Below are 27,928 nucleotides of genomic sequence, written 5' to 3'. Positions count from 1 at the left end.
AATCGCTCTCCAGTTCTCAATGCCAGCGCCTAAATTTACCCTTTTAAATTTTACCGTTTGAATTACTGCACTAACTTGTTTCCTTACATCCAGGCCCACCTGCAAAACATTACCCATGCAAAATGTAGTAACAAGTATGTACTGAGTGTTCAACATACCAGGTGCTGTCATCAGGCTGGAGATTTAGTGATAACATACATCTTTCACTCTCCTAGTAGAGCAAACTACCAACTAATAATCAAGTGTGGTTAATGTTTCAGTTAAGTCCACAGGCCTTAAAAGCCTATCAGGATAAAATAAATAATTTAGGAGTTAGAGTAGACCTTAGACAAGGTACCTGCCTCCCCCCTCCTTCCCAGCCTTTATGTTCTCGAGGTTGGTATAACGCTGGGTGAGCCATGCAGAAGAGCATTTAATGTTAGCATACAAGTGAAGTTCATTATCACTCATTTCTTGTCAAAAGAATTCTTGCTAAATAGAAAAAACGAAAACTTGCACAAAACTGAATGGGTAAATAAAACCTTCATGCTACTTGTAACAACTAATCACCTTCCCCTCTTCCTTGGAGGTAATTTAACAGTTCAGGAAGTTGAATATAGCATCTTTATCACCACATGTCAAAACAGACAAACTGTAAGAACAGATGCTCTCTCTCTCACTCAAACTTGAAAACTCACCAAATCATCCTCTCCCCAGTGACTCTCTTTAAAGCAAAAGTAATTACAGTTTAGATTTTCAATACAAGGCCAAATAAATAGTTCTCCTTCAGTTTTGGCCTGTCAATTCACCTTTTGGCATGAAGTACTTTAACTTAGAGGGACCAGATACCATTCACAAGACTTTGTACCTGACAGCAATAAGGGTTAATGAAATCCCATTCAAGTGTCTGAGCACAAAACAGGTTTTAAAAATTTTAAGAATCTTAAGAAACAGGATGAAATCAGAAAGCCATCATGATATACTTTCTTAATGCTACAGCCTAATGGCTGGCATTAAGCCAATCCTTAATGAATCTTTTAACTTCCAGAACTGACATACAAAAATAGTTCTTTGAGAGAATAAAACTAAAAATAGAAGGGTTTTTTAAAGTTCTTCCCTGAAGCTAAGCAGTACACTATCAGGCATACTGATACCTTTGGTATGCTCCAGAGAAAGGAGACCAAGTTTAAAGTAATTTTTTAGAAGTACGTAAGTCCAAACATACCTCCGAATGTGGAAAAACCTAAGGCTCTGAGGAAACTGCATTTCCTTAACAGGACCAGAACCCAAGTTATACTTCTGTAACATAACAAAACAGAGTTGACTGCCAAGTGTTATTATGCCCACAGTCCCCAAAAAGTTAAGATCTTCTAGTTGTGGCATTTCAAGAAAATGGTCTTGAATATTATTTGGAACACTCATATACTTAACAAGGGAAGAAAAAAGGTTGTGTTTTCCCTTCTAAATCTAAATACTCTATCCGTATCTATTACTACACTTCCCATCTCCCAAGTTTTTGTTCACTATTTGTCCTGAGGCCTAGCCTATGATGTGAGCTCCCTGAGTACACAATTACCTTAAGGATTAATCTTTGTATCCCCCCAGCACTTTAACACTGCCTGTAACACAAGTCCTGAATGACTGACATAAGGAAGTACTGAAATATGAAGCAGTTCTATGCTATGACAAATACGCAGAAGCTGGAAGGAATAAGTGCCAAAATGCGGAAGCTCAAAGATTTAGAGGAGGACAACACATTTAGTTTTATTTCAATCAAATCACAACACTTTCTTTTCCAACTGTTGCAAAGTGCATCTACAATTTTCTATTACAGATCCACTTTTAAAAGGTTTTCTGTGACATTACAGCAAGCCTCTTTTTTTTTCCCCAAACAGAGGAATATTCCCAAATTCTTCCTCAAGCAAAAATAAAAACTCAATTCCAGTAAATGGCAATACATGAAATTACAGTAAACCAGACACTTGAAAGGATAGCCAAGAAGTCTTCCAACAGTTTATTAGAAAGAATGTAGACATTAAAAAAACTCCCCACTGTCATGAACATAAATTGAGGTTTTCAGCCCAGGTACAAGCTGAATCAAAAAAAATAATAATAAAATAAAAAATCCAATAGTGTATTAACATTTTTTTAACTCATTTGCCATACTGACAGTGCAAATACAAATTTGGTCTAAATGTACAGACTCTCAAGCGACAATGTACAGCCTTTCTTCGTCCTCCATGCTAAGAGATGTAAAAGTTTAAGGGTCAAACAATACCAAATGTACAGGCTTCAAAACCATCTAAGTTAGGGCATTCACTAGTTTTAGCTAAGATACATCTGGAACACTGACAAGTGATCACTTATGTACAATAATGTGAAGTAAATTTTTTGAAAAATAAAACTTCAGTGGAACAATCCTGAAGGATATACCAGAGGAACAACATGTTACCAGTTTAAAGTATCAACCAATTTGTTTCAGCCACTTTGAGTCCATGTTCTAAAATCTAAAATTTACTTTCCCTAAGCCAAAAGCTTCCGATCATGTCAGTATCTATGTTATGAAGTAAAGGAGACTTAGGTAAAATGTTTTTTATTTATCACAACTGCTTTATCAATTGCCTAGGACCTCAACAGCATCATGGAAATCTGGGAAATGTTCATGCATAAGGTTATTGCCTTAGCTGACTTAAAATTGCCCCATACAATGGTACATATCAACCCTTAGTGAAGCCTTTAAAAAAACAAACAGGTTGAAAAATGGGTTAAAGGAGGCAAATACAGAATCTGCCTTTAGAGCTATCAACTTAGGAATTCTCTCAATTATGAAATCTTGCAGAAGTTATTTTTCTTTCTCAAAATCCAGCGATGTCAACATTCCTTACTCCAGATCTGGCATTTCTGAAAGGATTTTTAAAAGATTAGTATAAATTACAAGGGAATAACCTAACAACTTCAAAGTTTTACAATAGGAAAAAGCAGCCACCAAGAGTTAGTTTCCTAGAGAATTGTCTTTTTTTAAAAATTTGAATCTCAAATCATTCAAATTTCTGCTTTAGCTATTTTTTAGAGGCCATAAAGAAATAATCATGTATCTTCCAAAAATTTTAAACAGGTTAACTTCTCTATTTTGAGAGTTTGGTCTCTGATGTGAAATATCACTGTGTAAACATACTTTTTACAAAGATACTTACTTTCATCATCACTGTCTTGTGAATCCTGCAGAAAGGAAAATTTAAGAAGTTACCAAGTTGATCAAACATTTCTCTGCTAACTGAACAGTTTGCGCCTTAAAAAGCTGAAGCACTGTACTTTTGACTAAGGTAGCAAAGATATATCAATCTTTGGTTAGATATAATCTTTGGTTTGGTGGTTTTATCAATCTTTGAACTTATCAATGGACTTAAGAACAAGTTTACTTAAGACAAACAGACATACAGCTGAGGATCTATCTTCCTATAAGATATATGCCTTTTCGTGGGAATTGAGCCCACCCTTTAAATCCCTTCCTATCAACCAGACTGAATCCTGGTATAAAATGGTTTCTCTTCTCTCTTGGCATTCAATGGAAGAGGAAAATGGCTCAATATGAAGACCACTGGAATGACAGAAGACAATGAACTCTAATCCTAGCTGTTGAATTGTCTAAGTATCTTCCAAACTACATTGAACAACTTTCTTAAAAGATGTTAACAGGATGCCAGGTGGGGAAAAGTTGAGAAGAGTGGTCTAGTATATCCTTACAGATTCACAACATCCATCTGTTCACTATACGTCTCTCTGACCAACCCTGCTGTTAAAACCTGTTCAATTTTCTTTGTCAAAATAATCCCTAAACTAACTGTTATAACCGAGTAAGGCATATGTCTCTATACAATAGTAATTTTGAATTATAAATCTGGTGCCTTGAAGAATGATCCAGGGGACACCTGTTTCCTAGTAGGTATCCATCCCTCAAAAATGGGCACATTTAAAAAACTGGTTTTGCCTGTAATATTTTTTAGACCATTAAGTGGCAAAAAAAAAAAAAAGAGCAATCTTGAATCTACATAAAACAACCTGAAAATACATTGTTTCTTAGTATTTAAGTAAACATGGAAAAGAACTTATAGACTTACATCATCTGCTCCATCTACTTCTGGTAAATCTACATCCTCATCACCACCCATGTTGTTCATCATCTATTTGAAGTGTAAAAATTAGTTTTAGAAATGATGTTAAATTAAGCCCTAAGTATTAGGTTGTACGATGCAGAATAAACCTTAAGTCTGTCATAGATTTCTACCAATTTAAAAAAAGAAAAAGAAAAAAAACCCCATCAAACTATATATTAGGTACCTTCCTTTCTGGAAAAGGTAGATTATAGGTAATTACATAAAATCCTGAAACCTTGTAGGAAGTTAAGAGTAAGTTCTCATTGAAGAAAAATTATTAAAATTCATCCAACAAGATATATATGTATAATGTAGAAATTAAACACCACAATCCTGAATAGCAGTCACCTCTGGTGGCTAAAAATGAGATTTGTACTGAATAGTTGTAAAGTTTTATATCTTCAACTAAGTGGCATGTGTATTATGGTATTCTCATTGTAGTTTTAAAATATTGTGAAGAACCAATAAATAACTTAAAATAAAGTCCTCTGGGCTGATTAGCTTGCATAAAAGGCCTGAATACTGAATCAAAGGCTGAACACCAGTAACTAAGTTACAAACAGAAAATAAACATAAACATTGAAAGAAAAGATACACACTGTGGAAAACACCCTTGTATACGTACAATGAACTGGGACCAGAAGAGCATACTTATACATAAAGTACTAATTTCCCATATTTAGTTCTTTCTGATCATAAAGCAAGCAGTATATTATTTAAAGAGGAACAAATAAGCAGACTATATAATTAATATGAGATGGGGACTTCAAAAATACATGCTTACCTGGACTTCAGAGTTAGAAGGGGCCTTAAAATGATACCTACTCAAATCTCTCAGTATAAAAATTCTGGGCATCAACTCTCGAATAATATGAGCAAGTAGTAAAGAGTTTTTCTATATCTGAAAACACTAAATCCTGGTTAAGTTTCTTTGAGCAGGAAAAATGCTCAAAAGGTGCCAAGCACAACGCTAGGTACCGAGAGGCAATGGCAACAGACACAGAACTGAATACATTTGAGAGCTACTTAGGAGATAAAAACAAAATACAGACAGCGAAGACAGCAGTTAATGTTATACTGGATAGAGAGAATCAGTGAAAGAGAACATTGTTAAGAAGTTATGACTTGCACAGCTGGGTAAATGGTGGCATCAATTACTACAGGTAAGGAGTAGCATAGTTTAGGAGAATCACATGAATACCATTATCTCCCTTCTCTGTTTTGAAATCAAGGTGCCAGAGCCATGTGAGGAGAGATGTTAAATAAGCAGTTGCATACATGAAGCTGGGCACTTACTCCTTTTAACTCTTTGTTGTCAAAGAAGAAACATAAAAATATAGTCAAGATTTCAAATCACAATGAGAGTATCTTCAACTTACAATCTAACGTTTTCTTTTCTGATCAGCTTTACTGCAACACATTTAATAAGGTCTAGTCTACCTAAGAGAATCTCAATGATTTTTTCCCTTTGGCCATGGCAATATGTATTTCAGTGACATCCTGGAAAAACAGGCTTACTTAAAATCCTTTCCCTGATTTTGCAATTAAAATATCCCTACACACCACTCATTGTACGTATCTCATCATGTGTGTTTAAAGGTTTATATTCATATTACATGGCTCCAAAATGCAAGCCAATTACCACATTCATGCTCCTTCAAAAACAAAAATCTGTTCCAATGATGGAATAAAAACTAACTGTGCTGCACTGATTGTACGGTTTATTTTTTGTCGTTATACATCAACTTTAGAACTTAACACTAATTTTTAAAAATTCATAAAAGGTTAAATGACCATTGTTAAAATCTTATTTGGTTTTCTGCAGAACAGTCTTGAAAGTAAAATAATGCATGTCCTAAATATCACTATGTCTTTAAAACCAAATTAAATTGACTACACAGAAATACACTGGGAGGGAGGTGGAAGAATGCATTTAAAAGAACTTACCTCAGAGAAACGATCAAAATTAGACATGTCTTCATCTGAATCATCTTCCCAGTCTTTCCAATTATTGAAGTCCACACTAAGCCAATTAAGCTATAGATCAATACAAATATCACCCTATGATTAGGTTATCTTGTACTCTTTTAGTGTGTACCTAAAGACTACATTTTTTGAGCTGTGGGTTCATACTCACTAGTGAGGCATGGAATCAGCACACACACACACACACAAAAACCAGAAAAATGTAATAATGGTAAATATAGTTTCATGAAGCTGCTTTCACAGTTGTCAGAAACAAACCTACTTTTGGGACTTCCCTGGTGGCGCAGTGGTTAAGATTAAGAATCTGCCTGCCACTGTAGGGGACACGGGTTCGAGCCCTGGCCCGGGAAGATCCCATATGCCGCAGAGAAACTAAGCCCATGTGCCACAACTACTGAAGCCTGCAAGCTCCAGGGCCCGTGAGCCACAACTACTGAAGCCGGCGGGCCTAGAGCCCGTGTTCCCCGACAAGAGAAGCCACCGCAACGAGATGCCCGCACACTGCAATGAAGACCCAATGCAGCCAAAAAAGTAAAACAAAAAAACAAAAAGAAAAAAAAAAAACCACCTATTTTTTAAAACAAAAATTCACTGGTAGGAACTATTCAAATTCAGATACTTAATTAACTTATTATTTTTTAAATGTCACCATGATATGCTCTGATGCAGCATCTGAGTAATGTATACTTCTAAGCAAAGTCTGCCTCTTGAATGAAGATGAAGAAGAGTCTGTATCTATTAGTGACTATCTTATTCTGACCACACTTGGTATTAAGTTAAAGCTATAAACCTCAAAGTAGAGAAAAATATATAGACCACAAGGCCTTAATATTAACAGTACCTAGCTATGAAACAAAAACTATATTCCTCGTACCAATTTTTTAAAAAAATGTAAGTTTCAGGTGTATAACACTGTAACTCAACATCTGTATACAACTACAAAGTGATCACCCTCCAAGTCCACTTATCGTCTATCACTATACAATTGACTCCTGGTACCCCTTTCACCCACCCCTCCAACCCTTTCCCTACTGGTAACCATCAATCTGTTCTCTGTATCTGTGAGTTTTCGTTTTGTTACGCTTTTTAAAATTAGGTTTGTCTTTTTCCTTCTGGCTCATTTCACTTAGCTTATTACCCTCAAGGTCCATCCATGTTGCTGCAAATGGCAAGATTTCATTCTTTTTTAATGGCTGAGTAGTAATCCACTGAATACACACACACCACAGTTTATGGCATCATCCATCAATGGATACTTTGGCTGCTTCCACGTTTTGGTTACTGTAAATAATGCTGCAATGAACACAGGGGTGGCATACATCCTTTCCAATTAGTGTTTTCATATTCTTCAAATAAATACCCAGAAGTGGAATAGCTGGATCATATGGTAGTTATACCCTTAATTTTTTGAGAAATCTCCATACTGTTTTCCATAGTGGCTGCACCAATTTATAATCCCAACAATAGTGTACAAGAGCTCCCTTTTCTCTGTATCTTCTTCAGCATTTGTTATTTCTATTTTTCATATTAGCCATTCTAACAGTTAGGACATGATTATCTCATTGTGGTTGTTTTTTTTTTAATAAATTTATTTATTTATTTTTGGCTGCATGGGATCTTCGTTGCTGCATGCGGGCTTTCTCTAGTTGTGGCGAGCGGGGCCTATTCTTTGTTGTGGTGCATGGGCTTCTCATCGCAGTGGCTTCTCTTGTTGTAGAGTACAGGCTCTAGGCGTGTGGGCTTCAGTAGCTGTGGCACGTGGGCTCAGTAGTTGTGGCTCACGGGCTCTAGAGCACAGGCTCAGTAGTTGTGGTGCATGGGTTTAGTTGCTCCGAGGCATGTGGGATCTTCCTGGACCAGGGCTCAAACCCATGTCTCCTGAATTGGCAGGCAGATTCTTAACCACTGAGCCACCAGGGAAGTCCCTCACTGTGGTTTTGATTGGCATTTCTCTGATAATTAGTGATGAACTTGGGCCATGGCAGTGAAAGCCTGGAATCCTAACCACTAGGCCACCAGACAACTGCTCTGCCCGTTTTTTAATCAGGTTTTTGTTGCTGAGTTGTGTGAGTTCTTCATATATTTTGGATATTAACCTCTTATCAGATCCATGACTTACAAATATATTTTCCCATTAAGTAGGCTGTCTTTTCATTTTGTTGATGGTTTCCTTTGCTGGGCAAATACTTTTTAGTCTGATGTCAATGCATCTTTTATTACTTAAAAATACCAAACTTTGAAAAAAAGAAAAAGGAACCTACCTTTGCCCTTTCTTTTGTTAACCTTGGCCATGACTGGCCAGATTCTCCTTTTCGTAAACAACATAAAATTGATCTGTCCGTTCTTTTATGCTTGGAATCCTAAAAACAAAAATAAGCGCTATCACACCGTTTATCTCTCTGGTATTACTACAGGACACAAAGTAGCTGGTTATTTGTCATTTCTCCTAATTTCTTTCTAAACCCTGAAACAACCCCTAGACTACTGAAGATTTCATAAGCTATCCAATTGCAAAAAACATTTTTCCTTCCCTGCACAAGGTGAATAGAATAAAACCTTAAAAAGTTAACTAAATATGGTACAATCATAGAACATACTTAGATGTATCTATGCTTAAATAAGACAAGCCTTAAGAGTACAGCCCTTACATCAACTACATAATTTAATTTTAAAAAGATAAAAAATAAAAATTAAAAAAAAGTATTGCCCTGAGTCCAAACAAGAACAAGAACAAAAAAGAATATCCAGAAAAGTAGTTACAAGAGGGAAAATAATGTAAAATATATACTTATTAGCCTCTCAACTGTTAAGAATTAGTGCTTATCTCTAAAATGAGTACTTAAAGTATGTCTATTTCCTTACAATTTAAATTGGGATTAAAGTATCAAGACTACTTACATTTGGATCAATACAGTGAAAAAGATCAATTTCATTTAAATGTTTAAAATTATCACTTCCTCCAAGACAACTGTACCAAAAAAGAAAAAGGGAAAACAATGAGTCTCTTCAAAGAGGTAAAGATTAGTAGTTATCTTCAATGAAAACATGAAACAATCAAGCCAAAGTTATTCAAGCTGCCTGAAACAAGCCTTTTACCCAATGATGTAAAATGGTAACTTACCTGAATGTAAGTTTGGATTTTTCAAAATTTACATTAACATCTTTACTGTCTTCAACACAAAATTCAATGAAGACATAGTCCCTTCGATCGTACCACTTTGCAGAAGCAGGCTGCCTACAAAAAGATAAAATTAAACAAAGTTAAGCTGAAATTCACTAACTGAGTATTTACATAACCTCCAAAGCTTAGCATGTAAGTAACATACTTCTGTTCTCCATCAGAGCATTGATTATTTTGAGGCAGTTTATTGCAATTTCAAACGTGAACTACATCTTTTTCCCTAACAGCTGCAGTACAAGTTAAAACGCAATGATAGGGACTCTCCTGGTGGCACAGTGGTTAAGAATCCACCTGCCAATGCAGGGGACACCAGTTCGATCCCTAGTCCGGGAAGATCCCACATGCCATGGAGCAACTAAGCCCGTGCTCCACAACTACTGAGCCTGCGCTCTAGAGCCCACGAGCCATAACTACTGAGCCTGGGTGCCACAGCTACCGAAGCCCGCGCACCTAGAGCCCACGCTCTGCAAGAAGAGAAGGTACCGCAATGAGGAGCCTGCGCACCAACGAAGACCCAGCACAGCCAAAAATAAAATAAACAAACAAAAAAAACGCAATGATACAAATTTCATCATAGAAAGGGTTTAAAAAATGAAACAAAATGCTCACTGGAGTTAACCATTTAGGTAGCCCTGTCAAAATTTGTGCTACTCCTTTACAGCCCTGCTCTTAATAATTCAACTTCACAGAATTTTAAAAACCAGAACTAGGGGACTTCCCTGGTGGCACAGTGGTCAAGACTCCGTGCTCCCAGTGCAGGGGCCCCGGGTTCCATCCCTGGTCAGGGAACTAGATCCCACATGCATGCCACAACTAAGGAGCCTGCCTGCCACAATTAAGACCCAGTGCAACTAAAATAAACACACATGTATTTTTAAAAAATAAAAATAAAAATCTGAACTAATCCATTGTCAACTCAAATACAGTATTCAACATTTCTACTTACTATGTTAGGAACTGTGAACGGAATTTTTTTAAAGTATGAGAAATGACAGTATTTGTCCTCAAAAAAGTTCTCATTTGGACTGTCCTGGCAGTCCAGTGGTTAAGACTCCAAGCTTCCACTGCAAGGGGCAGGGGTTCAATCCCTAACTGGGGAACTAAGATCCCGCATGCTGTGTGGCACAGCCAAATAAAAAAAGAATGTTCTCATTTGCAGCTGACTATATAAAGCAAAGCAACTGTTTGTTTGTTTTTTTCTGGGCAAAAAAATCTTCCTTACAAACCCTTATGATTCTAAATAATGACATTAGATAAAAAATTAAACTTTATAGTCCCATCTGTTAATCTGTATCTGTATCCAATATATACTTATACTAGAAACAACTTGGAATATTTGCTTTTTCCTTATTATTCACCAGCTCCTGTCCCTTGCAATAGACTCCTGTCTTCTTCCATGTTATTAGCTGCCTAAAGCTCTACTCATCCATTAAAATTATGTTTTAGAATATAGCTAAAAATCTAGTAAAAGCAAATACAGTCAAATGTAATTAACAGGCAATGAAGATTATATGCGGTAAATACTTTGAAAAATTTCCTTTGTCATCTTTAAAACAAGTTACTTAGATAAGTATTTACATATGCATAAAAATTCCAAGAAGAATTCACACGCACACAAATGAACAGCATTTGCCTCTAAAGAATGAACCAGAAAGATGAGACAAAGTAGAGCCACCTCATTCTCAACTGTTGCAACTATTTTTAAAAAAATAAGCATGTGCTGCTTTGATAATCTAAAAATCAAAGTTACAGGAATTCTTTGTATTTTTTGAAACTTTTCTGTAAACCTAAAACTTCAAAATAAAATTTAAAACCAATTAGTTATTATATGTTCAAACACTACTCATAAATCAACTCAACTTAAAGGAATTGTTTTGCTTCCAAACTCTGAATTTCCCAACCCTGAGGAGTAGCAGTTTAAAGTTCTAAAGTTACAGCCAACTGCTCATCAACATTTTCACACAACTGTTAAACTTGACTAGTCATACTCTACTCCAAAACACTGATATCAGATCTGAAATTAAAAATTACAGATGGCAATTTCCAAAGTCTAAATACCAACAAATCAACAAGGGTAAAAGCTATTTTTTCAGGCATCTATTGGCAGATTAAAAGGGGGGTGGGGAGGCACGCATTTTTAAATGCCTGTGAAAAAGACATCTAACCAAACTTCCGTGTTAATAGAGCTAATAAACAATTTAGGAGTTTTATGATTAGGTCCCAATAGGCCATACATTATTTCTAGCTTATTTTCTTGCCAAAACAGTATTCTCAATATGTGGTAACACGTTTGGGTCTTTTCCCCGCAGCTTGTGGGAGTTTAGTTCCCCAACCAAGGAACGAACCCGGGCCCTCAGCAATGAAAGCGCAGAGTCCTAACCACTGGACCGCCAGGGAATTCCCCCATGTTTGGTCTTCAACTGAAAATATTTGTTACCTTAATAGATACTTAAAACTTTAAATGACCAAGTTCACAGATTTTCAACTTGAAGTAACCAGACAGTCCTATCTTTAAAAAGCACTAATAACAATCTGGGGCAATGAACACCCCCAGTGTCAAAATACTACTTATTTCCAACAAAAAGAAATAAGTTCCTATAGAGAAATGGTAGACCCCAGCTCCGAGGTGGGAAATATAAATGAGCTTGGGACATCTCATAGTGCAAATCAAGCTATTAAAAACAATGAGATCAGGGACTTCCCTGGTGGTCCAGTGGTTAAGACTCCACACCTCCAATGCAGGGGGCCCGGGTCTGACCCCTGGTTGGGGAACTAAGATCCCACAGGCTGCGCGGTGTGGCCAAAAAATAAAAAAATAATAAAAATAAAAACAATTATGTTGGGATTTCCCTGGTGGCACAATGGTTAAGAATCCTCCTGCCAATGCAGGGGACATGGGTTCGATCCCTGGTCCAGGAAGATCCCACATGCCACAGAACAACTAAGCACGTGTGCCACAACTACTGAGCCTGCACGGTCTAGGGCCCGCGTGCCACTGCTACTGAGCCCACACGCCTAGAGCCCGTGCTCCGCAACAAGAGAAGCCACCGCAATGAGAAGCCCATGCACCACAACGAAGAGTAGCCCCCGCTCACCGCAACTACAGAAAGCTGGCGCAGCAACAAAGACCCAACACAGCCAAAAAGCAAAAAAACGAGATCAGTCAAAACAGGAGGAAACAATGAGTCTCTCTCCTTGGCCAACGACAATTTGAAAGGATGACTGCAAACTGATCCAAATACACAAAATATAAATACTCCAGTTTATATTGATTAAAGAAATACAAAACAAACTACCCACAATTCTAGATCACCAGAAGATGCTACAGATCCAATTCTTTACAAAAAGGCAATTAAAGAGAAAGAATAGGCATTTACCCTTCTTTCCCTTTATGAATCTTTATTCATGATACCCGAATACGGCCAGTTCAGGAAGGAAACTTCTTTACAGAATTCCAGCTTTGTGTGGAATAAAACGTGAGGAGGAAAAAAAAAAAAAAAAATCACCATTTTGCAACCTTTAAGCTGATTTGGCAGTGTTCATCAATGAATGGGACCACTAACAATGATTAGATGAACAGCAGATAGAGAACTTATGATCTTAGCATCACAAAAAGTGGGACAACCAAACATTCACCTCCTGATTTGATCAACATGATATATTCCACAGTAAACTTAATTCCAGTCTATAGGAAATATGAGGAAAAGAAACAAGTTAAATGGTATCACAAGAAGTGAAAAATTCAGAATACTGTTTCTTAAATCAATGGCAGAAAAGAGGGGGAACTGCTCTAGATTAAAAGAGACCTAAGAGTTATCAAACAAGTGCAATTTGTAAATCTGGTACGCATCTTGATTAAAACAAACTAAACATAAAAAAGATTACTGAAACCGTGGAGACCTAGATATGGACAGAGTATTAGATAATGTGAAAACCGTTAGTTTTGTTAGGTGTGAAAGGCACTGTTTTATGGAAAACAAATGTCCATTCAAGATTAAAAGGTAAGTACATGGGGTCTGCTTTAAAATAACTAAGGAAAAAGGGAGAAATAAAGCAGTGTGGCAAAGGCCTGCTAAATGCTGAATCTGGTGGATGGGTAAATGGGGATTTATTACATTCATAATACTTAAAAAAAATGATATTAAATGGTTTTGGCATGGAATGCTTTCTTCCTTTAGAGCAACCCAGTATAACTGTGAAATTGTGTTATTTAAAAATTTAAAAAGAGGGACTTCCCCGGTGGTCCAGGGGTTAAGACTCCATGCTCCCAATGCAGGGAGCCCGGGTTCGATCCCTGGTCAGGGAACTAGATCCCACATGCCGCAACTAAAGATCTGGTGCAGCCAAATAAATAAATATTTTTTTAAAAATCCATTGGGCAGAAGAGGAGGGGAGTAGATAAAATAAGAATGACCCTGTACTGATAATGGTTGTGACTGAATAATGGGTACATGAAGAATTCATTGTAGTATTCTACCTTTCCTGTTTGAACAAAAAAGGTAATAAAGCTGAAAACAATTACCCTGATTTTTTTCAAATTAATTTTTATTGGAGTACAGTTGACTTACAATGTTGAATTAACCTGATTATAGTGAGCAGATTCTTCTCTCAGTATGTTTACAAATGGCTATTTCAATAAACTGATAAAAATGCTTTTCTAGCCGAATTTAACAACATAATCTGAAAATACTTAATAGTACTGTTTACCGTGTTAAAGTCAAGTTACACATTAAGAAACTATAGTAGGGCTTCCCTGGTGCGCAGTGGTTAAGAATCCGCCTGCCAATGCAGGGGACAAGGTTCGAGCCCTGGTCCTGGAGGATCCCACACGCTGCGGAGCAACTAAACCCGCGCACCACAACTACTGAGCCTGCACTCTAGAGCCCGTGAGTCACAACTACTGAGCCCACATGCCACAACTACTGAAGTCCACGTGCCTAGAGCCCGTGCTCCGCAACCAGAGAGACCACCACAATGAGAAGCCCGCGCACCACAACAAAGAGTAGCCCCTGCTCAACGCAACCAGAGAAAAGCTCACGCGCAACAACGAAGACCCAATGCAGCCAAAACTAAAATAAATAAAATAAATAAATTTAAAAAAAAAGAACCTATAGTAATGGAGAAGGAGCACATTAATGGCGATCTGGTATATAAGCTCTTTAGTTTCTGTTCGTATCAAGGATATTGGAACCAGGGGAGAATCTTTCCTTTCCTTGAATTCACATTAAGTAATCTAGATTTATATCATTGTTACGGCCTGAAATCACATCCTAAATTTATATGTTGAAGTCCTAAACCGCCAATACCTCAGGATGTGACTGTATTTGTAAAGAGGATCTTTAAAAAAGTAAGGTAAACTGAGGTCTTAGGGTGGGCTATAATCCAATATGACTGGTGTCCTCATAAGAGATTAGAACAGTTACACGGACACGGAAGCAACCTAAATGTCCATTGACTTTCTGCCCCTGGACGCTGCCAAGTAATAAGCATCATTGACATCTCCTCCCTCCACTGCAGTCAAGTCTAAGTCAGAGTTACCCAAAGAGCCCCAACAGCTGCAGAAGCTCTTCACTGGAGGTTTGAGCTTTGAAACAACCAATGAGTCTGAGGAGCCATTTTGAGCAGTGGGGAACGCTCACAGATTGTGTGGTAATGAGGGATCCAAATACCAAGCGCTCCAGAGGCTTCAGGTTTGTCACATAGGCCGCTGTGGAGGAGGTGGATGCAGCCATGAATGCAAGGCCACACAAGGTGGATGGAAGAGTGGTGGAACCAAAGAGGGCCATCTCAAGAGAAGATTCTCAAAGACCTGGTGCCCACTTAACTGTGAAAAAGATTTTTGTTGCTGGCATTAAATAAGACACTGAAGAATATCACCTAAGAGATTATTTTGAACAGTATGGGAAAATGGAAGTGATTGAAATCATGACTGACTGAGGCAGTGGCAAAGAGAGGCTTTGTTTTCATAACCTCCGATGACCATGACTCCGTAGACAAGACTGTCATTCAGAAATACCACACTGTGAATGGCCACAACCGTGAAGTAAGGAAAGCCCTATCTAGGCAAGAGATGGCTAGTGCTTCATCCAGCCAAAGAGGTCGAAGTGGTTCTAGAAACTTTGGTGGTGGTCATGGTGGTGATTTTGGTGGGAATGACAACTTTGTTCGTGGAGGAAACTTCAGTGCTCGAGGTGGCTTTGGTGGCAGCCGTGGTAGCGGTGGATATGGTGGCAGTGGGGATGGCTATAATGGATTTGGTAATGATGGAAGCAATTCTGGAGGTGGTGGAAGCTACAATGATTTTGGAAATTACAACAATCAATCTTCAAAATTTGGGCCCATGAAAGGAGGAAACTTTGGAGGCAGAAGTTCTGGTCCCTATGGTGGTGGAGGCTAATACTTTGCCAAACCACGAAAGCAAGGTGGCTATGGTGGTTCCAGCAGCAGCAGTAGCTGGCAGTGGCAGAAGGTTTTAATTACTGCCAGGAAACAAAGCTCAGCAGGAGAGGAGAGCCAGAGAAGTGACAGGGAAGCTACAGGTTACAACAAATTTGTGAACTCAGCCAAGCACAGTGGTGGCAGGGCCTAGCTGCTACAAAGAAGACATGTTTTAGACAATACTCAGTGTATGGGCAAAAAAACTCGAGGACTGTATTTGTGACTACCTGTTTAACAAGTTATTTCAGTTTCTGTTCTGTGGAAAGTGTAAAGCATTCCAACAAAGGGTTTTAATGTAGATTTTTTTTTTTTTTGCACCCATGCTGTTGATTGCTAAATGTAATAGTCTGATCATGACGCTGAATAAATAAATAAATTTTTTTAAATGTGCTGTGTAAAGTTAGTCTACTCTGAAGCCATTTTGGTAAACTACCCCAACAGTGTGAAGTTAGTATTCCTTCAGGGTGATGCCAGGTTCCATTCAAAATTTATTTACAACCTGCTTTGGTGGAGAAGCTATTGCCTTCCGAAACCTTGGTGTAGCTGAACTGACAGTTACTGCGTTGTGACCTGGAGTTCACCGTGAAAAGGGTCACCCAAGCAAAGTCATGGAGTTTTTTGGTCATTAATATGATTGTTGGCACATCCTATGCAATATATCTAAATTGGATTATGGTACCAGATAAAGTTATAGATGAGAACGAAGCTTCTGTATCATCCATTATCATGTGTATTCAATAAACGATTTAATACCCTCTTGGGGAAAAAAAAATGTCCATCGACAGAAATGGATAAAGATATGGTACATATATACAATGAAATATTACTCAGCCATAAAAAGGAACGAAATGCTGCTATTTGCAGAGATGTGGATGGACCTACAGACTGTCATACAGAGTGAAGTAAGTCAAAAAGAGAAAAATATCATACAATATCGCTTTTATGTGGAATCTCGAAAAACAGTACAGATAAACTTATTTGCAAGGCGGAAAGAGAGTCACAGATGTAGTGAACAAACTTATGGTTATCCAGAGGGGAAGAGGAGATGGGATAAATTGGGAGACTGGGATTGACATATATACACTACTACGTATAAAATAGATAACAAATGAGAACCTACTGTGTAGCCCACGGAACTCTACTCAATGTTCCGTGGTGACCTAAATAGGAAAGAAAACTAATAGAGTGGATATACTGTATATGTATAACTGATTCAATCTGCTATATAACTGATTCAATCTGCTACAGAGCAGAAACTAACACGCTGTACAGCAACTATACTCCAATAAAAATTTAAAAAATAAATTAATTAAAAAGAGAGATTAGGACAGTTACAGAGGGAAGACCCTGTGAAGAAGACAGAAGCCAGCCATCTGCAAGCCAAGCAGAGAGGCCTCAGAAGAAACCAACCCTTCTGACACCTCGATCTTGGACTAACACCCTCCAGAATTGTGAGGAAATAAATTTCTACTGTTTAAATCACCCAGTCTCTGGTACTTTGCTATGGTAGCCCTAGCCAACTAATAAAATCATTTACCAGACAATAAAAACAAAATTAAATGATCCTAACCTGGAGCCAAAAATGGTTTTAATATTTTTAAAGTTGTAAAAACAAAAATGTGAAACAGGTATTTGTGTCCTGTGAAGCCTAATATTTACCAAGTGCCCCTGATCTAAACTGTCTGAAAATACAAGGGGGGGAAATCCTACACTTAACCTAAACAGTAATAAACACATATATTCACTCATTTGAAAGGAAAACTAAGTGTTTATGAAATCACAACACTCTTTTCTCCTATTAACCCAGAGAAAGGGTGATTTTAAACTCTAGCTCCTAAACTATGTTGGATTCGTCTAGTCTCGTACAAACACTGGCAAAATCCCAAACTACTGTTCAAGTCTGTTAATTCACTTTAATAGTAACATACCTATAAATGCAAAAACTTTTTCACCTCTGCATACATTATGTGAATAAGCCACTACTTATAACAAAACACCCAAAATCTCCGAAGTGGGACATTCCAAGTTCTTCTGACAAGTTCTTCCAAGCTCAATGTTAGGGCTATGTCAATTCAACCAACTAAAATTTGCATAAACTAAAATTCTCATCTGTAGTTTTGACTAAAATTTCTTAGTTTGTCTTAAAATGACAGAGTGGAAACCACATTTGTTCCCAAATACCATTTTTAATATACTAGAATCTCATGCATTTTAATTCTAATTTGTAGAAAATTACAAGCACCTCTCCCTTAAAAAAAAAAGGATGCACCATGGACTTCCCTGTTGGTCCAGCAGTTAAGACTCCGTACTTCCACTGCAGGTGGCACGGTTTGATCCCTGGTCGAGGGAAGTTCCACATGCTGTGAGGCATGCGCCGCCCCCCCACCCCCCACCAAGAAAGGATGCACCACTGCAATGGCCTTAATGCATGCCCTCCAAATTCATACATTGAAATCCTAATGCTCTACGGGATGATATTCAAAGATGGGACCTCTGAGAGGTGCTTACTACTAGGTCATGAGGATAGAACCCTCATAAATCAAAGTCATGCCTTATGGGCTTCCCTGGTGGCGCAATGGTTAAGAATCCGCCTGCCAATGCAGGGGACACGGGCCCGAGCCCTGGTCCAAAAAGATCCCATATGCCGTGGAACTAAGCCCGTGCGCCACAACCACTGAGCCCAAGTGCCACAACTACTAAAGCCTGCGTGCCTAGAGCCCGTGCTCTGCAAGAGAAGCCACCGCACGGCAACAAAGAGTAGCCCCCGCTCGCTGCAACTAGAAAAAGCCCGCGTGCAACAACGAAGATGCAACGCAGCCAAAATAAATAAATAAATTTATATTAAAAAAATAATAAAGTCATGCCTTAGATATAAAGAGGCTCCAAAGAGGCCCCTAGCCCTTTCACTGCTCCAGAGGAGCCCCTCGCCCCTTCCACTACTATAAGGACACAGCAAGAAACTATGAACCAGAAAGCGGGCCCCTTCACCAGGTGACCATATTGGTGCCTACATCTTGAACTTCCAGACTGCAGAATAGTGGACAAGGCCTTCCCTGGTGGCGCAGTGGCTGAGAGTCTGCCTGCCAATGCAGGGGACACGGGTTCGAGCGCTGGTCTGGGAAGATCCCACATGCCGCGGAGCACCTGGGCCTGTGAGCCACAACGACTGAGCCTGCGCGTCTGGAGCCTGTGCTCTGCAACGAGAGGCCACGATAGTGAGAGGCCCGCGCACAGCAATGAAGAGTGGCCCCCGCTTGCTGCAACTAGAGAAAGCCCTCACACAGAAACGAAGACCCAACACAGCCATAAATAAATAAATTAATTTAAAAAAAAAAAGAATAGTGGACAATAAGTTTCTGCTGTTGATGAACTACCCAGTCTGTGGTATTCTGTTACAGCAGCCCAGACTAAAACAACCAGCAAAGCTACATGGAAAAAATTTGCTAAAGAACATTTCCAGGTTATTGCAATTCTTCTGATAGTTTACTATGTGCAGGGCAGATTAAATTATTAAAAGACAATTAGGACACATCAAGCCTTTTATGAACTGGTAGGACAAACATATCATACATAACTCCAAGTAAGTTCATAAAGCTTAAGATTGAAAACCAAGGTCACAGACGTCCCTGGAGACCATGGAGAAGAGTTTATTCTGTATCCGGGTAGTTTAAAAAAAAACATTAATTACAGCTATCATCCCTTTAGAAATTTGAATATCTTGAGAGAGAAAAAATTCTGTTATCTAATAGAATTCTACAGCATATAACTTGTCTCTATAACCAATACTACCGTCAAAGCTCCAACAACTTTATTTTGTCTCTCAGAATTTCCAATGTTCAGAAGTTTTTGTAAGGGGAATTCCCCTGGTGGTCCAGTGGTTAAGACTCTGCGCTTCCACTGCGGGGGGCGAGAGTCGGATCCCTGCTCAGGGAACTAAGATCCCCACATGCTGCAGAGCGCAGCCAATCAATCAATAAATGTTTTTGTAAGCAGGTACTCTGGACCATTATACAGCAAACATGAAAAATTGTGAGGTCTGCGTGCCAGAACTACTGAAGCCTGCATGCCACAACTACTGAAGCCCGTGTGCCTAGAGCCCGTGCTCCGCAACAAGAGAAGCCACCGCAATGAGAAGCCCCCGCACTGCAGTGAAGAGTAGCCCCTGCTTGCCGCAAGTAGAGAAAGCCCATGGGCAGCAACAAAGACCCAATGCAGCCAAAAATAAATTAATTAATTTATATTAAAACTTAAAAAAAAATTGTGAGCTCTATGTGAGAATTTAGTGAAAAAACTTTTATTCAAGTAAGAGGCCTACAAATCTAAGTTAATACCATAATAATTCAAATTTGGCTTCCTGAAATGTACAATTTAGCTCAACCTCATGGGATACATATATATTACCTGCTCATCCCATAGACTCACACAGGATTCCACATCATTTTGGTGTTTTCCCCCCCAGAAGTCATTAAGAACTGTCATGGGACTGTTCAATCAGATTGGTTTTTTTATAAAAAAGTTTTTAACATACACAAATGAGACATATGATCAATATCTGAATTCTTATTCTGAATCATTGAGAAAAAAATTAGAATACTATTATTTGGTCACTAAACATTAGGCTCTTCAACATATACAGACAGGGAATTCCCTGGTGGCTCAGTGGTTAATAATCTGCCAGCCAATGCAGCGGACGGGTTCGATCCCTGGTCCGGGAGGATCCCACATGCCGTGGAGAAACTAAGCCTGTGTGCCGCAACTACTGAGCCTGCGAGCCACAACTACTGAAGCCCGCATGCCTAAAGCCCGTGCTCCGCAACAAGATAAGCCACTGCAATGAGAAGCCGCCCGCGCACTGCAACGAAGAGTAACCCCCACTTGCCGCAATTAGAGAAAGCCCGTGCATAGCACCGAAGACCCAACGCAGCCAAAAATAAATAAATTTTTTTAAAAAACCCCAAAAACAGACAAATATACTGGAGAAAATAGCAATAACGACCTTTTAATAAAAATGCTCTACTTTTGGGACTTCCCTGGTGGTCCAGTGGTTAAGACTCCACACTCCCAATGCAGGGGACACGGGTTCGATCCCTGGTCGGGGAACTAAGGTTCTGCATGCCGCACAGCGCAGCCAAAAAACTAAACACAAAAAATGCTCTTAAAAAAAAAAAAAAAAGCTCTACTTTTGTAAAAATATTTAAGACTGCAAAATGTGATACAAGGATGTACTAAATGACAATCTTTATAAAACAAACATTTTTAAATCTATTAAGTTTTATCTTCAACTAATGGCCTCATACAGAAATTAATCAAGCAGAAAAAGTGTATTAGTTTTTGATTGGAAGACCAGTATCTTCAGATTTTAAAAAAATTGGAGGGGGAAGAGAAAAAAGGGTATAATCTCTTAAAGGAGAATTTATGGTAATCATCCAGTTAATTAAGAGAAAAAAATCAGTCTGACCAAACCATAACTAATAAGCTAAATATTCCCAAAATAAACATTCTCAAAATAAAGGGCTCACAAACAAGTCAAATGTACTTTGAGGGTATATACTGATTTGGTGGTCCTTCTTTTCCAGATTTCCCCAAATATAGCAAAGCCTCAATTAATAGAATCTAAAGTTATAAACGACTCTCACCTTTATCTTTCACCTACTGACCACCAAACTACTCGCCCAACCTGCATGATAGGGACTTTCCTTGTGGTCCAGTGGTTAAGACTCCGCGCTTCCAATGCAGGAGACATGGGTTTGATTGGTGGTTGGGGAAGTAAGATCCCACATGGTGTGGAGTGCGGCCAAAAAAAAAAAGAAGCCTATCTATACTGAGATATAGCTGAATTTGACTGAAGATGCAATACAGCAGAATAAAGGACCAACTGTAAAAGATCCCAGGTAGTTCCAAACACCACTGTCAAGCACCTCATATAGCCAAGTCTTATAGCTGAAAGAGATTTAGAGTCTAAGTATTATTCAATAAACAAATATTGATTAAACATGATACCGGGAATTGTTCCGGAGATACAGCTGTCAGCAAAGGAGATAAAAATCTCTGCCCTTAAGAAGCTCACATCCAAGTTCGATGAAATTTAGCCCAAAATTATTCTTCTAAGAAACATGGGGGTAGAGGGATCAGATCCATTACTAGCTATGGTTTACCTTTCTTAAAGTATAAATAAGTGATACACTATAAGACGTTTTTTGTTTGTACTCTGAAAAGTAACTCATCTCTATATTTAATTATATTTGTAAGATACATTACATCACAATCTATAACCTCACATACTTTATTCAGAAGTAATTAATGATAATCCCCATATAAATTTATTTTTAATGGAACATGATGTTTGTCTGAATTAAAACATCACTTTGATTTCTAAGCTAAAACAATAGTAATCAGAAGACTAGCTTTTTACTAGAACTTGATAATGGAGAAAATATCCTCTATGTTTATCCTCTATAAACTAAACATTTCTGGTAAGTGGAAAGCTTCTTAAAAACTAGATTCACTCATCTTCCATGTATCCCGGAGTATTTTTAAACATCAAGAAGGGTTACAGGGGGGCTTCCCTGGTGGCGCAGTGGTTGAGAATCTGCCTGCCAATGCAGGGGACACGGGTTCGAGCCCTGGTCTGGGAAGATCCCACATGCCGCGGAGCAGCTAGGCCCGTGAGCCACAATTACTGAGCCTGCGCGTCTGGAGCCTGTGCTCTGCAACAAGAGAGGCCGCGATAGTGAGAGGCCCGCGCATCGCGATGAAGAGTGGCCCCCACTTGCCGCACCTGGAGAAAGCCCTCGCACAGAAATGAAGACCCAACACAGCCATAAATAAATAAACAAATAAATTAAAATTTAAAAAAAAATAGCTTTAAAAAAAAAAAAAAAAAAAAGAAGGGTTACAGGGACTTCCCTGGTGGCACAGTGGTTGGGAGTCCACCTGCCAGTGCAGGGGACAGGGGTTCGATCCCCAGTCCAGGAGGATCCCACATGCCGCGGAGCAGCTGGGCCCGCACACCACAACTACTGAGCCTGCGCACTGCAACTACTGAAGCCCGAGCGTTCTAAGGCCTGCGTGCCACAACTAGTGAGCCCATGTGCTGCAACTACTGAAGCCCACGTGCCTAGAGCCCGTGCTCCACAAGAGAAGCCCATGCACCGCAACGAAGAGTAGCCCCTGCTCACTGCAACTAGAGAAAGCCTGCACACAGCAATGAAGACCCAATGCAGCCAAAAAAAAAAAGGGGTGTTATGGAAGAAAACAAACTCATTATAGCCAAGGGAGAAAAAAAAAAGTTTAAAAGGTGTTACAAAGTTCAGAATAACTGATATTTTAAATTTAAAACCAAGTCTATCAACTGGTCTATCATTTGCAAAAGAGAATGGAGAAACTGGTAAATCTATTTCAGTTTGTACTAAGTGAGGAATGATATGGAAACATGAAAATTCTGCTAAAAAAAAAAAAAAGCAATTCCAGTTTCACAGACTGAGCAGTTTTTCCTTGTTAAGTATTATCAAAAGCCCTGCCTGTAAACATCTAAAACTAAACTCTCTCACACATATTCTTTGCTCAGAGAAACCCCGATATACTTCTCATATTTTCAGATATTCTGTATGCCAGTTGTACTACTATGCAAAACTTCCTGGAAAGTTAATCTGAATATGCATGCAAGTCCAATGATCCCCAAATTACATGCCAAGGTGCATCAAGGCACTATGAAAGAATTTACAGGGCTGCCACAGGATATTTCAAATTTAAGAGAAATTCAGTGATATTCAACTTCAGTCAACACACTAAGTGGTTCAGTTTCAACAGCAGACTGCACTGTATCCCTCTCCACTAAGTTTCATCTTTGCAAAGCTGGATTTTTGGTGGTTATGATTTAAAAAAGGAAAAGACCCACAAAAAAATCAACAGGGAACAGGAATTGAGATGGAAGATGGAAGTATCCAATCCGATTTCAAGGTATAACAAGTTATAACAAGTTAACAAGTTCCCAAAAGGCATACACCTTTCATTAGTAACTGTGGTTATACAAGAAACTACGTTTTTCTTTCAATTTATGTGTGTTAGCTTTCCGAAAAGCTAACAGGCTATAAGGAGGAAATACTTAAGTAGTTTGGACCCAACTATCTAATAAACAGAACTTCTAGGTTACTCCTTTTGGCCTAGCAGCACCATTAAAAAACCAACCAACCAACAAATAAAAAAATACAAAATAGTTTCAACAAAAATACTACTAAGACACCAAGGGGTGAACCAAGAAAGTTTGTGAACCTTTGTGCTACTTCCTTTCTTTGGTAATTCCCACTCTAAAATATAAAGGTGTGGGACTTCCCTGGTGGTCCAGTAAAGACTCCACACTCCCAATGCAGGGGGCCCGGGTTCCATTCCTGGCCCAGGAACTAGATCCCACATGGATGCCGCAACTAAGGTTGCATGCCACAACTAAGGAGCCCTCGAGCCACAACTAAGGAGCCCGCCTGCCGCAACTAAGACTGAACGCAACCAAATAAATAAATATTTCAGGGGAAAAAAGAAAAACTTAACTACAGGCATGGTTATTTATTGGAAATAAAAGGACCACCTGGAAAATTATTCTCCCTTTTTGTAAAGTGGAAAAAATAAGTCTTTATGAGAAATTCTGGGTTCCAATCCTATTTGGGACAGTTGTTTATACTAACCAGCAGTGCTGTGAATTGATACCTGAAGAACTAAATCCTGTAATGTAATAAAATTGAAAGTTAAAAAAACACCTCTGTGGCTTAGATCCTTTCAGTACACAAAGATAATTAAGCATGCTGAGTTGGAAAGAGCCCCGATATAAACACTTTTCAGCAATAAAGTACGGCTACACAAGAAGATCAACTACGGCATACAAAATCCACAACAGCACATTTTATTTGGTTTTGGAGTACAACATAGCTGAGGGCATACTACTCAAGGTAAGATTTAAAGTAATTGGCACCTTCCTGGAAAACCAAAAGTTCTAAGGTGTCCTGTGGAAGTCAGCCTCAATTTAAAATCTATCCCTAACCTACACAGTAAATAATAAACTTTACTAAAACACACTTTGTATTTCTGTAGTAAAATACACTAGATGCAGCAATTCTTAATTTAATAACTCAGATAAAATATGATTATTGTTTCAGAGCTCGATTGATTCTAAACAGTTTATTACGAAGGTATTTTTTCCTGAAAAGCAATCATCACTAACCACCTATGACTCTAAAATGATACAGCTTCTAGAATATCTTAAAACTGAGAAAATACAATTAAACAGGAGAATCTTAACAACACATACTGGTCTGCCTCAAGTGATTTGTCACTTCGTTTCTACTGCCTTCCAGTTAAAGTCTAACTAAGCATAGAAAAAAAGAAAATCCAGTTGCTCGGTTACAGTGGTTAGGAAATCAACACTAAACAAAAGCCATCATCAGTTACTCTTCCTTAACTTATAGAAATTAACCATATGCTGTATGGTCACTATTACCATTTGTTTTGGAGGTTAAATACAGATGATTTTATTTGGGGGACTCAATCCTACAAAGCTGAATGATGGCAAAGTTAAGATTTTAACCAAGGCTAGCAATGGTCACAGTATGTTTCTGGACAATTTATTAATTTAACTACAAGACACTGGAAAGAACGATTTCAAACCGCTCAAAACTAAATAAAACGTTTTACTTCGTATCTATTGTTAATACGTCCAACTTATAACCTAAAACCAACTACAATAACTTAAAAAAAAAAAAAAAAGTAAAGTAGCACCCCCTGCAAGGGATTTGTGCAGGTCTTAAATGGAGGAGAGAGAGGTTCTAAAACTCCCAGCCTCCTCCAAGGTAGGTGAGAGATTGAGAGCTTTTATGCAAACTACTAGACAAAACATAAAAAACTTGATTAGAAGAAATTTATCTAGGAAATGACGACTGAAGAGCAATCAAATGATAAAAAAACAGACCTTAAAACCCGAGATGTCCAGCGTAAATGTCTCTCTCTACAGCTAAAAATAATGTCTACAGCACACATCAACAAAATGAACGCTCATCAGCCAGATTCTTCCTAGGACTCATTAAAAGTCTTTTCCAACTCAAATAACTGACTCATAATATTCATCTTATAAATTCAGTCATTAATAAGATCCCCTAAAGAAGTTGCAAGATGGCATATACTGAATACCTTAAAGACAATGAAATTTACCTGGTCCCTTCAAAACACTCATTTTGAAAATAGCATTCTTCTGACAGACTGCTTTTTGGAATACTGCTACACTTTTCATCCGAGTTTTTAACCTATTTACATAACTTAATATTTCTTATCTGTTTAACTATTTCATGTGACCTCCGAAAACGTTTCTATCTCAAACCATATTAAACATACTATTTCTTCACGAAAAAATTTGCTTGGCTACATTAATCTATTAAAAGTTGGTAATGCCTTATCTGAGGATTAATTTTCTCCTAACAGATGTTTTAAGACTGACAATCCTGCTACATTATTTGGAATAGATGTCAAAGAGAAAAAGCACAAGCTATTTTTCACAGATTAAAATCTTCTATTACATACCACTTTTGGGGGTGGGGGAATCCTTCCAAAATTCTAATATGTCACTTTACAATAATACATGCATTCTTCTCAAGGCTTCTTTTCCATCAAGTGACTGTAGTGTTTTCTTATCTATTTAGACGTCTAACTGAATACACTCACCACAAAGGTCATTATTTTATTAAGTAAACCCTTGCAAGTGCATTACTTTTTACAGGAATAAAAATTGTTCCCCTCAATTGCTCTCTATATATAACTTTTAGGGAGCAATTAGAACCAAAAAGGTACTAAACCGGCAGTTCTCGTATCTGAAAAGGTAAAGCTTTCCCTGAGAAAAATCTAAAGGCTCAAAGTGGCGATGCCAAGAATTCTCATTCGGTTAAAATCACCAAGGTTTTCCTGTATCATAAAGCTTCTAAACAATCTGTAGTCACTTCACGTAAAGAAAATTAAGCTAAGGCAACAAAAAGGTAACGACATACCTGTTTCATCCTTAAACTAAGATAGGATAATGAAACCTCGCCTAAAGTTTAATATAGAACACTGAAAATGTCCACAAATATCTTTCGACTCCAACACGTGCAGAACGCCCTGCTCAATGGTAATTCCTCGCTGCCAGGGACACAGCTGAGTTTTGGCAACTTTCACTCCCTCAGCGAGACTGGAGTTAGGAGGAAGCCTGGAAAGACCATACTCAAGCAATCACGACACCCGAGAGGGAAGTTAAGTTGCGGCGACGGTATGGCCTCCCTCCAGTCGCCTAGCAGTACCTGTCGCTCGCGGCGCACGGCCGCGTGGTGCTCTACGAGCACCAGCAGCCTTGTGATAGCACCCACCGCAGGTGCACTTGGCCCCGGGCCTGGTCGCAGCATCACAGAGCGACAGGAGCAGACCGCCCCAGGAGCAGAGCGGTAGCCCACGAGGGTCCACGCCTCCAGGGCGCCCGGACGGCGAAAAGCTCACGGGAGACTAAGGCCTACGGCTAAGTTACGGAGAGTTAGGAGCAGCCGGCACTGCCTAAGGGGGAAGGTGGGATTTCCGGCACAGGGAAGCCGAGGGCCGGTTTAGAGGTGGGGGAAGCGGACATCGGAGGAAATATGTCCTCCACCCGCCAATGGTAATCACAACAAGGATACTGAACCTCCCACCCCCAGGCAAAAACGATTTCCACCGAGGGGGAAAAGCCGAGGGAGCCTAAAGCGGGGGAGGGGAAGGGACGGCTTCCCGGCAGCCCCCCGCGCGGCCTCGGCCTCCCTCACGGGCGACCTTCCCTCGGCGGGGTGTCGCACTCACATCGTGAACGGGGCAGGGGAACGGGCGAACGGGTGGCGGGCGTCTCCGGCGGCAGCTCCTGGGCAGGCGACTCCTCTCCGGTGGCGACTCCGGCGTCTTCTCCCCGGCAGCGGCCTCTTCTCGCTTCCCTCAAGCGACGGCGGCGGCGGGCTCGACCTGGGTCCCCAGAATGCACCGCGCGGGGAGAGCGACTCCTCCGGTCGGGAAGAAGAGGAAAGTGTAGGAAAAGGGGCGCGAGGACGGAGAACGAACGTGCGTGCGTGCGAGCGAGGGGTGGTAAGGCCGGGCGGCGGCTGGTGACGCAGCAAAATGCCCGGGCCTAGCCGCCGCGCGTGCGCACTCTTTGTTTTCGGGCTCC

At 39.3% G+C, this 27,928-nt stretch overlaps 1 protein-coding gene across 1 annotated transcript; it reads right to left on the bottom strand.

Moving 5' to 3' along the window:
- Positions 1-1,972: 1,972 nt before the first annotated feature.
- On the bottom strand, positions 1,973-27,928 carry PTGES3 (prostaglandin E synthase 3). The gene is made up of 8 exons (XM_007179626.3): positions 27,571-27,928; positions 9,241-9,354; positions 9,018-9,087; positions 8,381-8,479; positions 6,081-6,170; positions 4,098-4,160; positions 3,174-3,198; positions 1,973-2,880 (listed from the first exon to the last, which is right to left on the bottom strand). Coding segments are annotated over exons 1-8 (483 nt in total). The 5' UTR covers positions 27,573-27,928; the 3' UTR covers positions 1,973-2,860.

Source organism: Balaenoptera acutorostrata, chromosome 11 (genome assembly GCF_949987535.1).
Source record: "Balaenoptera acutorostrata chromosome 11, mBalAcu1.1, whole genome shotgun sequence".
NCBI lineage: Eukaryota > Metazoa > Chordata > Mammalia > Artiodactyla > Balaenopteridae > Balaenoptera > Balaenoptera acutorostrata.
Note: the sequence above shows the minus strand (reverse complement) of the source record. Positions and strands in the feature narration are given on the sequence as shown.